The 17,090-nt window shown below is 34.0% G+C and overlaps 1 protein-coding gene across 2 annotated transcripts; it reads right to left on the reverse strand.

Annotated features, from left to right (window-relative positions):
- Positions 1-174: 174 nt before the first annotated feature.
- Positions 175-16,511, reverse strand: PheRS-m (Phenylalanyl-tRNA synthetase, mitochondrial). Of its 2 annotated transcripts, none has more exons than XM_076515972.1 (7): positions 16,442-16,511; positions 15,739-15,842; positions 12,786-13,361; positions 11,556-11,715; positions 9,853-9,984; positions 4,331-4,491; positions 175-1,884 (listed from the first exon to the last, which is right to left on the reverse strand). In XM_076515972.1, exons 3-7 carry the CDS (start codon positions 13,359-13,361, stop codon positions 1,600-1,602), a joined length of 1,314 nt encoding a protein of 437 aa, XP_076372087.1. In that variant the 5' UTR covers positions 15,739-15,842; positions 16,442-16,511; the 3' UTR covers positions 175-1,599. The 2 variants fall into 2 exon arrangements, with proteins under 2 accessions (XP_076372087.1, XP_076372093.1); XM_076515978.1 differs by lacking the exon at positions 16,442-16,511 and adding an exon at positions 16,104-16,327.
- Between the last annotated feature and the right edge of the window lie 579 nt (positions 16,512-17,090).

A 17,090-nucleotide genomic window follows, 5' to 3' on the forward strand; every position in this document is an offset into this window, starting at 1 on the left:
TAGTTAATGAATTAAACTTTTAATACTGTTTTCAACCTTCAGAGTAAAGGCTGTGGAGTGATTTTATGTTAACAGAAATTGTTAATTTTTCAAATTAGGATAAAAGTTTTATATAGTTGAAATAAGCTCCCTCTGGTAACAAAGACAAGAAAATTTATCTGTGACCACATCATTGGCTGTCTTTTAAGGCAAAAAAAATTCTGCTAAGTTTATTAATCAACACTGCTTTACCCACCCTAACAAAAGTCATATTGTCTTGGACACCTGGTGGTTTGGGTGATCAACTGTAGATCATGAGTTTGAATCCTTGTCACCAAAAATGCTTCGTCTTAGAACCATGTAGATGTTATAATGTCAGTTCATCACACTATTTGCTCATTAAAGAGAACACCATGACAATAAGTGGAAGATGATTTTCTTGTCTCATCACTGGTAAGTTAGGGACAAATGATGCTGTTAGGCCTCAGTAGCTTTGTGCAAAATTAGAAATAAAACAGTGGTCCATGAGAATTGTTTTTATCTTAAAAATTAAACCATAAGTTTGAAGTAGTTACCATCTACTGTCACGGACCTTGCGGTCCATGCTGCTTCCTCCTTTCCCCTTCCTAATTGTAATTAACTTTATTAATGCTTATTTTGAGTGAATATAAAACAAAGATTTCTTTAGATATTCAATACCACATGTACAACTATATCAAAAATTATTTAGTTTGTTTCAAACCTCTCATCAATTATTGATAATCGTTAGGAAATTGTATGGGCACAACAAGCACACTTAATAAAGCTTAGCCCTTTAGTCACGTACCGACCAAGAACATCAGTATTTACTGGTGTCAGCTTTCATATTTATTGATGAACTACTAGGAGTCTTTGTTACAGCTTAGATTTTAAAACAACAATTGGATTCCTTTAGTAAATGTAACAGTCTGTTGAATAGTGTATAGACAATGATGGATTCCTTTAGTAAACCTATCAGTCCGTTGGATTGTGTACAGACAAAGATGGATTCCTTTAGTAAACGTATCAGTCCGTTGGATTGTGTACAGACAAAGATGGATTCCTTTAGTAAATGTATCAGTCCGTTGGATTGTGTACAGACAAAGATGGATTCCTTTAGTAAACGTATCAGTCCGTTGGATTGTGTACAGACAAAGATGGATTCCTTTAGTAAACATATCAGTCTGTTGGATTGTGTATATACAATGATGGATTCCTTTAGTAAACATATCAGTTTGTTGGATTGTGTATAGACAATGATGGATTCTTTTAGTAAACATATCAGTTTGTTGGATTGTGTATAGACAATGATGGATTCCTTTAGTAAACATATCAGTTTGTTTGGATTGTGTACAATTGCAGTTCAGCTGATGCCTAGTAACAGTGGGAAACATTTACCATTAAATTTAATGTTTTAGTTATAAGAAGTTTAACCTACTTTTATGTTCATAGAACTTTCTGCTCACAAGGAAATATCTCAGCCTGTCACCCAACCACCAAGTCAACTAATAACATTACAAGTATCTGCTAAACTCACTATTGTAAATCAGTACCACTCCTGTATATCTTCTGAACTGGAACTTGTTTAAAATAAGGATCTTATTATCGGATCTCCACATTAAGGTTTTTCCTTGAAGTTTCTTCGATGAGTTTATGTATTTTGTTCACTTCCCGTTGTGTCAGTGTCTTCTCCATGTGTCTGTACACTATTTTGTAACAATGACTTGTCCTTTTAGTTCTAGGGTGAGTAAACACATCAACCAACGTCACTTGCTCTATGATGTCACCCCCAACAGTACGCACCAAGTCATAAAAATCATTTGAAGAATATACCTCAGGAATCCAGAAAGAAATATTGTTGATGCACTGCGGATATTGGCTGAATGACTAAAAGAAGACGATGTATTATTAGAAATAATTAATATTACAAGTAGTAAATTACCAATAAAACCTGAATTATGTTATTATTCAACAGAACTTTTAAACACTTGTAGGATTACCAGTTACATACTGTCTATGTTATATATCTGGTGCCTGAGATATCTTTCACTCACACAATGTCCTTATATTTATATAAATATATTAAACACTTGTAGCATTACAAGTTACATACTGTCTATGTTATATATCTGGTGCCCGAGATATCTTTCACTCACACAATGTCCTTATATTTATATAAATATATTAAACACTAGTACCATTACAAGTTTCGTATTGTCTATGTTATATATCTGGTGCCTAAGATATCTTTTACTCACACAGTGGTCTTATATTTATATAAATATATTAAACACTTGTAGCATTACAAGTTACATACTGTCTATGTTATATATCTGGTATCTGAGATATCTTTTACTCATGCAGTGGTCTTATGTTTATATAAATATATTAAACACTTGTAGCATTACAAGTTACATACTGTCTATGTCATATATCTGGTCCCTGAGATATCTTTTACTCACACAGTTGTCTTATATTTATATAAATATATTACATACTTGTAGCATTACAAGTTACATACTGTCTATGTTATATATCTGGTCCCTGAGATATCTTTTACTCACACAATGTCCTTATATTTATACAAATATATTAAACACTTGTAGCATTACAAGTTACATACTGTCTATGTTATATATCTGGTCCCTGAGATATCTTTTACTCACACAGTGGTCTTATATTTATATAAATATATTACATACTTGTAGCATTACAAGTTTCATATTGTCTATATTATATATCTGGTGCCTGAGATATATTTTACTCACACAATGGACTTTCTACATTTATTTTACAGTATTTGAAATGATTCATCAGTTTAATAATACACTAGAACAGGTGAATAACATCAATTCTTATATAAATATAAGATCATTAGCTAAGAAAGTCATGCCAGTAGGAGTTTAGAAAAAAAACAATAGATAATTGGACTGTAGCAGTATTGGTTGAGGTCATTGTGGACTCTAGTCAAGCCAGTCAATGATATTGAATTGTTTTACAAAATTTTATGGATGAATTCATAATATGGCAAAATTCATGTGACTCAAGCCTTTTTAGCAGTGGCCAATGTGTATAATAAACCTATTATTATTTGAAGGAGTACTTATAAACATACTGATTTCAAGTAAATCGTACTATTATGAAGCTATGATGTGACAGTCTATATATTTATCTACGTATGCGACGATATAACAAATACAATTATGCTATCTGTTGTGTTGAAATGGAATGTGGTGATTTAGGCTTAAAAAATGTGGCGCCATCTACTGAATAACATAATAAACAAACAACGAGAACACATTTCACACCGAGTGTTCATGATTCAGAGAAGTAGAAAAATAAGTGTGGTATGTGCAAATCATTTCTTTATCACAGAACACGAGTTTAAATAGAAGTTCGCTTGTCGCAACAAAAAACACAACTTTCACCAGGGATTTAGTGACAGTTTGTTTGTCTTCACAGATGTTACCTTTAAATATAGTACTAAATAACTGGAGTTCTTGAAAAAACTTACTTATCTAATAAATGGTAGCACTTTTAACTGATGAAAACATTACAATTGGAAGAAATAATTATCTTTCTACACAAATAACTCTTCAGGCTCCACTTGGAATGTTGTGTACAGTTTTGGTCTGTTAAAAACTAATATTCACTTATTAGAAAGTTCAGCTGCTACGATGATAAAAAGACTATTTCATAAGGACAGTTAAAAAGTATCAAACTTTTTTTGCGATAACAGAAGAAGAAGTGATCTTATTGAAGGTTACATGGTTATTTGTGGAACTGATAGAACAGAGGTGTCCGATTTCTTTATGTTTTGAGATTAACAGGAAGAGATAGTGCCAGAAAACAATGTTGAAACCTTGTTCTCTGCTTTATTACTAAAAGTGTTAAGACCAATACCAGCCATTCTGAGATACATTTTTACTTCAAGAAGACATGGCACCAGTTTACAGGTAGGGGAAAAGGCAGGCTTGGCTACACAAGTTCTATTTCCTAACAGAGCGACTGATTCATGTCACTGGCCAAGATTTAAAGGTATTTAAAATGAGTGGCTCAATGAGTAAATTATAAAGTGGTAGATGGGTGAGTCGTTACTTTTATACTAATGGTACTTTTATCTTGCGATCAGTCGAGATTCGTTACTATGCCCTTCAGTTGTTCATTCAAAACATAACCCATGATTCTAAAATAAAGCATTAACTTCACTTTTCTCAAACAAAGCTATCATTGAAGCACCGTGAATCTATATTATGTGGTAACCAGTATTAGTGGAATAATATATCAATAATGATCAAAACACAGGAAGCTATTTAACACATCATGCACTTACTTTGAATGAAATTTGTTTATGTGGGTTGTCTGTATGAAACTGGTGGAGAAATCCACTGTCAGTACTCCAGAAAAGACGTATATCAGGGATGTTGTACAGCTTCATGGCCAGTCTCTCGAGCCCTAGTCCAGCAGCCCATCCAATCTTGTGGCCTGCACCAGCTGAAGAAATCACAACACAGTAATGAATAACTGTTGCATACATTTTACAAGTCTGAAGAAATCTGACAGAAATATCTTTATCTACAATGAAATAATCTGAGGTTTTAAAAAACGTGTGTAACATTTCAAGAAAAACATACATCTTACACAGTATGAACTGAATTTATTGTTTAAACATGAGCACATCTACCATAAATAAGGTTGGTACATCGCACAACACAAATATGTAAGGTCCTTCACTGGTATAAAAAAACATATTTGTCAGGGAACTTCAAGTTTGAGTCCAGCAAAAGAATCACTGTTCAGTTAACCTTTCTGTGTCAGTTACTTCATTTTCAAAGGAAGAAAAGCTCCATGTAGAAGGACTGGTGTCAACAAACACAAGACAAACGTTCTCTTTATCACTTCAAGTATTACAATCTGTTTCCATGTAGAAGGACTGGTGTCAACAAACGCAAGACAAACGTTCTCTTTATCACTTCAAGTATTACAATCTGTTTCCATGTAGAAGGACTGGTGTCAACAAACGCAAGACAAACGTTCTCTTTATCACTTCAAGTATCACAATCTGTTGCCATGTAGAAGGACTGGTGTCAACAAACGCAAGACAAACGTTCTCTTTATCACTTCAAGTATCACAATCTGTTGCCATGTAGAAGGACTGGTGTCAACAAACGTTCTCTTTATCACTTCAAATATTACAATCTGTAAACACCAAGAGCTGGAACAAATTCCATGGTTACCAACACATACAAACTTGTATAAATGTGATTTTTAAGTGTTTCAACAATAATTTTGGTCTGTCATGCCATTAAAGAATAAATACTTTATGAAATTTTAAAGAAAATTCTTCCAGAAATCAGCTCTCAATAAAACAATAATACCAAAAACAACCTGTTAGTTGTCATAGTAAATTATGTATACTTTAAGGTAATCTGTTAGTCGTCACAGTAAATTATGTATACTGTAAGGTAATCTGTTAGTCGTCACAGTAAATTATGTATACTGTAAGGTAATCTGTTAGTCGTCACAGTAAATTATGTATACTGTAAGGTAATCTGTTAGTCGTCACAGTAAATTATGTATACTGTAAGGTAATCTGTTAGTCGTCACAGTAAATTATGTATACTGTAAGGTAATCTGTTAGTCGTCACAGTAAATTATGTATACTGTAAGGTAATCTGTTAGTCGTCACAGTAAATTATGTATACTGTAAGGTAATCTGTTAGTCGTCACAGTAAATTATGTATACTGTAAGGTAATCTGTTAGTCGTCACAGTAAATTATGTATACTGTAAGGTAATCTGTTAGTCGTCACAGTAAATTATGTATACTGTAAGGTAATCTGTTAGTCGTCACAGTAAATTATGTATACTGTAAGGTAATCTGTTAGTCGTCACAGTAAATTATGTATACTGTAAGGTAATCTGTTAGTCGTCACAGTAAATTATGTATACTGTAAGGTAATCTGTTAGTCGTCACAGTAAATTATGTATACTGTAAGGTAATCTGTTAGTCGTCACAGTAAATTATGTATACTGTAAGGTAATCTGTTAGTCGTCACAGTAAATTATGTTTACTGTAAGGTAATCTGTTAGTCGTCACAGTAAATTATGTTTACTGTAAGGTAATCTGTTAGTCGTCACAGTAAATTATGTTTACTGTAAGGTAATCTGTTAGTCGTCACAGTAAATTATGTTTACTGTAAGGTAATCTGTTAGTCGTCACAGTAAATTATGTTTACTGTAAAGTAATCTGTCTGTTAGTCGTCACAGTAAATTATGTTTACTGTAAGGTAATCTGTTAGTCGTCACAGTAAATTATGTTTACTGTAAGGTAATCTGTTAGTCGTCACAGTAAATTATGTTTACTGTAAGGTAATCTGTTAGTCGTCACAGTAAATTATGTTTACTGTAAGGTAATCTGTTAGTCGTCACAGTAAATTATGTTTACTGTAAGGTAATCTGTTAGTCGTCACAGTAAATTATGTTTACTGTAAGGTAATCTGTTAGTCGTCACAGTAAATTATGTATACTGTAAGGTAATCTGTTAGTTGGTACAGTAAATTATGTATACTGTAAGGTAATCTGTTAGTTGGTACAGTAAATTATGTATACTGTAAGGTAATCTGTTAGTTGGTACAGTAAATTATGTATACTGTAAGGTAATCTGTTAGTTGTGACAGTAAATTATGTATACTGTAAGGTAATCTGTCAGTTGGTACAGTAAATTATGTATACTGTAAGGTAATCTGCTAGTCGTCACAGTAATTTATATATTATGTAGGATAATCTGCTAGTCGTCACAGTAATTTATATATTATGTAGGATAATCTGCTAGTCGTCACAGTAATTTATATATTATGTAGGATAATCTGTTACTTGTGACAGGGTTGGCAGGTTTGGTGTTTTATGGCACAAAACAACTAGGCTATCTGTGACAAACACCCAGTAAAAAGTTAAAAGTTAGGTAAAAGTATTAAAATTCATAAAAAGGAACCAAAGTAAAACCAAACAAAGTTGAATTTCTGAATTAAAACTTAAACAGCAGGAAATCCAATTTTGATATCTAGTGTACAGCAGTAAGAGAGAAATTACAATAATAATAGTTTTAAAGGACATTCTGTAGCATAAGTTGAATGGTCATAACTTCCTAGAATAACTAATAGGTAAGTTAAAACATCAGTGTTAGTCATCTGTAGTTGTCCTGGTTTCAAATTATTTGATGTTATGAGCATTTTCTAATTTCATATCGAACTAGTTGTACTTCAAGAAGGAATCATAAAAAATGGTCTAATTTACGAATTTACATAAACTTACATAGTGTTAAACAGGTCAATGGCCTTTAAAAACTAAAAACATTTGTAAGGTGGACAATGTCACCATCGCCCATGACACTGTCCAACGTTATGGGTAAACCTTGTGACATGTTTAAAATGGTTCCATCACTGAGAGACTGAGAGTTGTAACGATGACAGGACAGTAAAGCGTGGCTTATTGTGACCCGGGTGTTAAACAAACAATTCATTGATGCATCGGTCCCAGATAAAAGTCCTCCAGTATTAAAAAGGGGACAACCACTGTTCAATGTGAGCATCAAAGTCTGGTTAATCATATGCCTCTCCAGGTGACAGGTAGAGAGAACAAACAGTGATGGTACGACCCAAGGAAGCGCAAATGTCTACAGCCTCCATGGTTCTGTCAGGTAGCAAAGATAGGGTGGGCACATGCTGATTGACCAACAGTGCCACCCCTCTGTGCACTCATTTATTACACAACCTGTCATTTCAAAGAAAACTACCAAAAAAAAATGACTGTATTGGCAGGTTTCAGAAATGTTTCCTGTGAAGAACGACATACAGGATGGTAAGAATCAATCAGTGTTTTGATGTCATCCAGATTAGAACATCAAACTCGACAGTTCCACTGTATCAAAGTGGCCATTTTTATTTATGTGTAGGCGAATTGGGTGGAGAGCCCTTCTGTTTTCGACTACATCTTTTTTTCTTTATTCGAGGGAGGTCTATCAACCTCCATAGACCCTGCCCTGAGTTGATTTGGCAGGTCTCTGTCATTGGAATAAGATTCCAGCAACTGATGGTGCAAACGATTGATCATTTTGCATCTCAGGTCCAGAGAAAAGATGTACCCGAGGAAATGCCCATACTCGGAACCAAAGGAAGTGGATTTGGGGGTTTGCTGAAATGAATGGTAGAGACAGAGATGGGTGTTGATGTTGATTCATCAACTTTCTTAACTATGGAGGTCAAAAGATTTTTCATATGGTTTGAGAATGATTCTTTGAAAGGCACAGCGAGATCGTCTACACTCCCACTGTAGCAGAGGAATGAAGGGCAGCAGCATATGTTCCAAGTGAAGTGGTGGACGGTAACTTTTGAGCCTTAGTGTGAGCAATATTTTGAATCGTTTTCAAATGCTGTACCTCTTTTTCTTCCTCCCACTTTTGGCAAGAACGAAAGTCAGATGGGCGAGAGCCATTGCAATTGATGCAATGAGGGTCTGTTTCACACTCGTAGAACATCATGATCCTTACCACCACAATGAACCACAGCATGATGTCTTTGAGTGATGCACTTCTGTTATTTGAAACATCTGAGAGGGTTTGGAATATATGGCTATACCTTGCAATTAAGATAACCTGCCTTGATGTTGGGAGGTGGACGTGGTGATGTAAATGTCAAAATTAGGACACTGGTCAGCATCATGATTCCGTTTTTGCAAGTTGAGATATGCCCCACTGAAGAAACTCCTTGGATAGAGAAACCAGCGAGGATCTCCAACTTAGGGATACTCTCCAAATCCCTCTCAAAATAACTCCTTGTCATGGATTCAAAGTAGCATAAGGAATAACCTCAACTGCCTTTGAATGCAAGAGGAGTTCACTGTGTTGAGATGGAGAAGTTTCCACCAATATGTCACCAGAGCAAAGCTTTTGACTGATTTAGGAAAGCCAGCAAGTCCCTCTAGTCCTTTCTGAAGAAAAAGAGAGACATTTGCCTTAAAGCTTTGTCTCAAAGAGAAGGTAGTGTAAGAAAATTAGGTACAGGTGGTACAGATGTTGAAGATTGCTGCTCAGAATCTTCAAGCCATGGCCATTTACCTATGGGCTGTTTTTTCATTATTTTATTTAAATTTTTATTTAGGGGATCCATAATAAAAAAAGAATATTTTGGTGCCCACTAACCTGACCCATCATGGAGCCCTTGGAGGTCATGCACTATAGTGCCAAACAAGGGCACTGCATCAACACCAAACACCAGTATCAGATACAATGTCCACAAGACCTATTGAGAACATCCAACACTGGTGCTTGGTTGACCCTAGTCTTAGTGGGCCAGCCAACTGACCCTGGGGGACCACACCAAGACTGCCCATCTACAGGAATTCACGGCCAAAGTGGTGTGTGAGGGTTGGACACCTCAACCACCAGGCTCCTCTCCTCCCCTTCATGAGTCGCCATGCACAGCAAACACGTGGGTGGGTGTTTAGATCCTAGAGGAGGTAAACTGAAAGAACAAAACCTTCTCTGGGAGGTCCCCTCACCACGTACAGGAATCCGCACTGAGGGGGGGGGAACTTGCAATAACTGAAGAAGTGCAATAACTAGGAATAGAAAGAGAGACAACTATATATTTATTTAAAGACAACTGTAATAAACTTGATATGAACAGAGACAGTCTATACCATAAACTATCAGTTTGAGACACTGGATTACATGACTTATAATAAAGGATTACAAAGTGACTGATAAGTAGATTCAAAACTTGTCATGATCAATATATGTAGGGTGCACTAAACATAGAAACTCACTTATAAAACTATACATTGACACAAATCTTACCTTTTTCTAATATATGTTGCTCAATAATTCCACACCCCAGTACTTCAAGCCACTCATTTTTGTGTTTAATTTCTAGTTCCCAAGATGGATGAGTAAATGGAAAATACGTGTCAGTCCACTGGTACTCGAGACCTGAAAGTAAAACAGGAAATACGTGTCAGTCCACTGGTACACTAGACCTGAAAGTAAAACAGGAAATACGTGTCAGTCCACTGGTACACTAGACCTGAAAGTAAAACAGGAAATACGTGTCAGTCCACTGGTACTCGAGATCTGAAAGTAAAACACGAAATATGTGTCTCTCTACTGAATGTGAGAGACAAATACACTTTTAAACCAGACAAATAACTAAATTTCTATAAAGCTTCATTATACAGTCAGTTTGTTTCCTTCTAGTTTTTAGTTTGTTCATCAGTAGTTTAAATAACTTCAGTATCAAAGTTACTGATACTGTATTTTCTGTGTGCATTGTTATAAATTATTTTTAATAAAATTTCTAAATCTTTTGTCTGAAAGGTTAAATGTGTTTATGTTGTTGATATTACTTATAAATTCTTTACAACAGAACATACAAGTCCCGAAACACGTGAAAAACAGTCTTTGCGGTAAATGGTATGGCCTTCAGGTGCTTGTAATGTGCTTGATTAAGAATTCAAGAATTTTTTCTCGACTTCAAATAAGTTTAAGTTCCACAAAACCACCTACTGCTCTATGAAAATAAATAAAACTATATCAGCACTTATGGTCGAATTATAACAGATTTCTAAACTTGTAATATACACCATCAGGAAAACTGTAAGTAAAGCATTTATTGCACATTTTACCCATCAGATTATAACATATATTTACAAATTGTGGGATAAAAGAGCTTGTAATATTACCCAGAAGACTGTTTGTTTGTTTGTTTTTGAATTTTGCACAAAGCTACTCGAGGAATATCTGCACTAGCCATCCCTAATTTAGTAGTGTAAGACTAGAGGGAAGGCAGCTAGTCATCACCACCCACTGCCTAATGTTGGGCTACTCTCTTACCAATGAATAGTGGGATTGACCGTCACTTATAACACCCCCAAGGCTGAAAGGGCGAGCATGTTTGGCACGACGGGGGTGCAAACCCGTGACCTTCAGATTATGAGTCACACGCCTTAACACACTTGGCCTACCCATAAGATTACAGCGTATATTTACAGATTTAGTATGAAACAGTTTGTAACGTTACCCATCACATTGCGACATATATTTACAGATTGTAGTATGAAACAGTTTGTAACGTTACCCATCACATTGCGACATATATTTACAGATTGTAGTATGAAACAGTTTGTAACGTTACCCATCACATTGCGACATATATTTACAGATTGCAGTATGAAACAGTTTGTAACGTTACCCATCAGATTACAGCATATATTTACAGATTGTAGTGTAAAACAGTTTGTAATATTACCCATCAGATTACGACATATATTTCCATATTGTTGTATAAAACAGCTTGTAATGTTACCCATCAGATTACAACATATATTTACAGATTGTAGTGTAAAACAGTTTGTAACGTTACCCATCAGATTACATGTATTTAGAGACTGTGGGATAAAACAGCTTGTAATGTTACCCATCAGATTATGAAACATATTTACAGTTTATGAGATTCAGTGTACTCCAGAATATAACTATTTATTCAACAGAAAACAATTGTTCACCTTTTCCAAACAACTGTTGTGCGAGCTCTAAAAGGCAGTTTTTCATGTCACATTCCACCAACTTGACAGCTTCTAGGGTATGGGACCTTTGTTTTGTTGGATCACGATTTCCACTTTCAAATACATGAAATTTTTTGGCTTCTTTCTGATTTCCAACCAACTGTAAGGAAATAAAAAAACAATAAACCATTTCAACTTTCTTGTTTTAGCAAATAAATAGAAAAATGAATCCACATAAAGTATGGAAATTTGCTTTCAAGGATGAAAAAATAGCTTATTTTATAATATGTCAATACAAACAAAAAACTAATATGCTACCACTTGATGTCGGTGCAGACAGTTTAATTTGCACATGGGCAAGTCTATGTATGTACACTGATATTTTGAATTATTCATTTAACATGCATTTTGAAATTCCTTACAATATCAAAGAGAAACATACTCTGAGGATTGAAATAGTCTTTGAACCTAAACACAAAGATGAATGTCAACGAACCTCTGTCGTTATATATTGAGCCGGGTGGCTGAATAACAGACTAGTTAACAAGTTACCTTTAATAAATAATAAGAGAAATGCTGATAACAGTTGTACAATCAGTAACCCTAACTTCATCAGTTGATTAGTATTGAAAAACTTTAATCCCAGTTTTAGTTAACCAAATAACAACAGTAATCAGAGCCACTGACTTCAGTTATTTGACTTAACCATAATAATGAGTAACTGATTAGTTTATGTGATGTTACTCAGTGGAAAATTATTTAAACCACCCAGCTGTACCATATATGTATAAATACTATTCAATACTTCAGTGTATTGATAAGAGCCTTGGAACCATAGCACGTAGAGGGTACTCAATGGTTTTATCTTAACTCTTTAAGCCCGTAACACATTCTGTTGGAATTACTTTCACAATGTCCTTGTTCTTATTACCATACCTTATGAATTTCTTGTCTATTTATGAAAGGTAGGTAACAACATGGTTTGGATTAGTTTTCAGCCAGAGATATAACTGTTACTGGATGCTGTCACCATCCAAGGGGTAGACCAGGATTTCTGGCCAGATGCTGGTAGCATCCATTTGAGATTAAGGAGTTAACACTGTACATTAAGGACACTGGTGTGTTCTTTTCCTCCCTTAATGAAACACTACACTGTACTTGTCAAAATTCTAATTTGGACAGTACGTACACTGCATCTATTCTGACAAAATATATTTCATCACACCATACCTCAGAAACACCACATAATCTTACTGCCTCCATCTGGTGGAAGACAGGGTAATGAGTGGAGTCAATCTCGTCTCGTCGGTATACGTCACCAAAGACTAAGAAATTGTCAAGTCCACACTTTATCAAATTGTGTTGATGTGCAGAAGTGTGTGCCCGTAACATAAACTTAGAATTTATGTAATAACTGTCACTTAACCTTCTGCTAGGATGGTCGTGAGGCACTAGCAGGTTATCAAAGTTCTGTTCTAGTGTCACAACTGGATTCAAGTTATCATGAACTGAAAAAACTGGATTTCCTCTAGTGTTCACAAACTTTGAATAAATAAAATTCACAATTCTCTGCTTCAGTAAGCTCAACGGATGATACTGCTTATGATGCAAGTTCTTTCCAATCAAATTCAGGATTCGGTCGGTAACATTTGTGTAACAATCACGTGGGTACTCAGTACCATTCACTACAATGGTCTTTTCACGTAGACTGGATAAAATCTGGTAACACGTTGAACTTGAATACCTTTCACATGTTGTAGTCAACATACAGCGCGTAACTTTATGGACAGTCATAATGTTTCGCATCTGAAACGAGAAATAAACTGATTACGGCATAATTGATTTCTTTTGATGGATTTCAAAAATTGACAATAATAAATTACTTATACTGTGTATAGTTTAAATACTGAAACATAATACTAGTACAATAAACACAGTTAAAGATTTGATAAAAATTGGATATTCACATGTTTTCACTTGGTAGGGATAGAAAGACACAAGAGTTGGTAAAAATTTGAAGTAATTTGTCAGAGTCCAACAAGCATCATATAAAGTTTTTATGTGAACTCTCTGCTCTACTGAGAATTCTCTATGCTTTGTGTGCTGTGGCATGACAATAGAACTTAATATATAGTGTTAAACACTGGTTATCAAGGTTTATTTGTGGAGTGCTATGAAATTAATTTCTTCTAGCATATACCAGTACCATATGCTAGCTTCTTTCTGTACAGTTGAGAAACTGCATGGGGTACCATTACAGGTATTTCAGATCCTAAGTTGGATCAGTATATTCATTGGAGCAGAACCCTTATGACATGTCCTTGGTATAAATATATTGTAATTCTAAAGAATGGTAACTATCTTCACCCTGGTTCATTCAGTTGTCAACAAGAATCAGTGAAACATTACCACAGTATTGAAATCTATGTTCTGTAATGGTATGGTAACATAACTAGTGTTGATATCTATGTTCTGTAATGGCATGATAACATTACCACAGTGTTGACATCTACGTTCTGTAATGATACAGTAACATAACCACAGTGTTGATATCTACGTTCTGTAATGATATGGTAACACAGTATTATATATACATCATTATGGGTGGTATTATGTTCAGTACACACCTACGCACATATATCGTCATGGGTGATATTATGTTCAGGATACACATACGCACATATATCGTCATGGGTGATATTATGTTCAGGATACACACACGCACATATATCGTCATGGGTGGTATTATGTTTAGGATACACACACGCACATATATCGTCATGGGTGGTATTATGTTTAGGATACACACGCACATATATCGTCATGGGTGGTATTATGTTCAGGATACACACACGCACATATATCGTCATGGGTGGTATTATGTTCAGGATACACACACGCACATATATCGTCATGGGTGGTATTATGTTCAGGATACACACACGCACATATATAGTTATGGGTGGTATTATGTTCAGGATACACACACGCACATATATCGTTATGGGTGATATTATGTTCAGGATACACACACACACATATATATCATTATGGGTGGTATTATGTTCAGGATACACACACGCACATATATCGTTATGGGTGATATTATGTTCAGGATACACACACACACATATATCGTTATGGGTGGTATTATGTTCAGTACACACACACACACACATATATCGTTATGGGTGGTATTATGTTCAGTACACACACACACACATATATCGTTATGGGTGGTATTATGTTCAGTACACACACACACATATATATCGTTATGGGTGGTATTATGTTCAGTACACACATACATACATCATTGTGGGTGGTATGTCTAATACACACACACACACATATATTGTTATGGGTGGTAATATGTTCAGTACACACATATATATATCATTATGGGTGGTGTTATGTCTAATACATATACATATGTGTTTATATACACACACACAAATATGTATTTTGCTGTGGGTGGTATCAAGTTCAATACACAGGTATATATATCACTGTTGGCAGTATTATGTTCAATGCACCCTCACACACATGTATATATATCTGTATGTCAACAGACACTCCTCTTTAGAAGTGAAGTGGATCCCTGAAGTTATTACATAACTTATTTAGTTTGATCTTAAATAAAAAAGATAATGACAACTGGTGTTTATTTTTATACTAATATTTTTGACGTGGAAACTATGACTTTTACTTTTAAAAAAATTATATACACAATCAAACAATGCAAATATAACTAAAATACACACCTGAACAATTACTTCAAAATATTTAGTACTTGAGGTAAGACAAAAAATGGTAACAAAACAATACAACAGGTAAAGATAATACATAAATCTAACATAAACTATACACACCTTACAACTGGGTAACAGAATGGTATAAACACTAGTATTAATATCAACCAGTAGTACAATCAAGATTATATTTTAATGTGTCTCTTACACTGACTACCACACATTACAATGATTGTGAATATCAAATTTGGTAAACCTTTAATCTTGTATTCTACGTGAGCTTTTAATGAAAAAAAAAATCCATCAAATATCTTTCTTCTAAAAATCTATTTTAAATACTAGTTATTTATGATTGGCTCAGTGTTAGAAGATTCTTTAATGGGTAAAATCTCTGACTGAGGTTGTTTTTTAACGTTAGGGCTCTCACCTACCTGAGTTCGAATTTACATTTATCGTCTGGTGTTTTCTTCCAGTGCTTGTTACTGGTAGAACAACATAACCTCTCACAATGTACACTGATTTATGGTTACATCACCTAATTGTTGAATAACAACATTTATTACTTAACATTACAACATCGAACATGTTATTTTTACACACTTTAGTTTATAAAGCAAAGATTGGCTTATAAACATTTTAATTTTTCAGTTACAATTCTTGTATCCACATTGTACAAATTATAACTAGCCTAAAGTCATTCGTACTGAACGTTGTTTAACTTCAAGTAGTGATGGACAGTGAAACGTGAAAAAAATAGGCCCATATTCTAAAATAGTATAAGCGAATCATTACTCACTGACACACGTGAATGTCCCCAGGACAGAAGTTAAAACCCTAGGAACCTAATCGTTAGATTACAAAAACTTGTATCTGTAAATACTTTATACTTAGGAAGTATAAAATATATAATAACGATTACAAATTTCTCACCCTGCAATACTATATTAGTGCCAATTACTATTACTAAAGGATGGGAACATATACTAATTACTTATCATATATGATGCAACTGAAAATATGCTAAATCTAGTTATTTAGTTGAGGGTTTATTACTATGTATAAATTATGTTTATATACATATAAATAACAAATAAACCATTCTCATATATATCGTAGTACAAGTAGGTACAGTACCATCTCTTCTCTCTGGTTCACTAATCCACTACTCATGAATTCACAGCAGTGCCATCTGGGGTTATTAAATCTGTTGAATTTCATGTTATTTGTTATTATATATTGTATCGTTCCTTGGGACTTTGTAAATAAATATTATAAATTAAAAAAAACAACACTTTAAAAACATAAAAAAATATTTTCCAATATTCAACTTTCATTATAACATAATCATTCTATAAACACTATTTTATTAAAAATCCCTAAATAGCTTACAGTAAAATTATTCGATTTGAATTATAAATATTAAAATTAATTTATCATATATATATATATATACACACACACACACGTACACTTTAAGGAAAAAAGAAAATTCGATATAGAACATATAAAATGAATATACAAAATAAAAACATCCCCTTTAAGGAAACTTTGAAGTTTATTTTGCTTTTAAATTTCTTCATGAAATATTTAAATCAGGCTGTAATTATTAATTGAATAATTTACACAATCTCACACTTACTTTAATTGTATTTATTTTAGAATAACACAACATTGAGTTATCTACTGTGTTCACTGTAGTAAATCGAATCTCAGGTGCTAGATTTGTAAGCTTACGATTACTTTTTTAATTCACCTAAATACCTGAGAATGTAATTCTATAAAT

Source organism: Tachypleus tridentatus, chromosome 1 (genome assembly GCF_004210375.1).
Source record: "Tachypleus tridentatus isolate NWPU-2018 chromosome 1, ASM421037v1, whole genome shotgun sequence".
Lineage (NCBI taxonomy): Eukaryota > Metazoa > Arthropoda > Merostomata > Xiphosura > Limulidae > Tachypleus > Tachypleus tridentatus.

Excerpts from the sequence above, each read along its gene's own strand:
- PheRS-m (XM_076515972.1), bottom strand. The coding sequence starts at position 13,361 with ATGCGAAACATTATGACTGTCCATAAAGTTACGCGCTGTATGTTGACT. Across the intron at positions 11,716-12,785 it reads GATTATGTGGTGTTTCTGAG|TTGGTTGGAAATCAGAAAGA; the intron begins GTATGGTGTGAT and ends ATTTCCTTACAG. Across the intron at positions 9,985-11,555 it reads ACAACAGTTGTTTGGAAAAG|GTCTCGAGTACCAGTGGACT; the intron begins GTGAACAATTGT and ends TTTTACTTTCAG.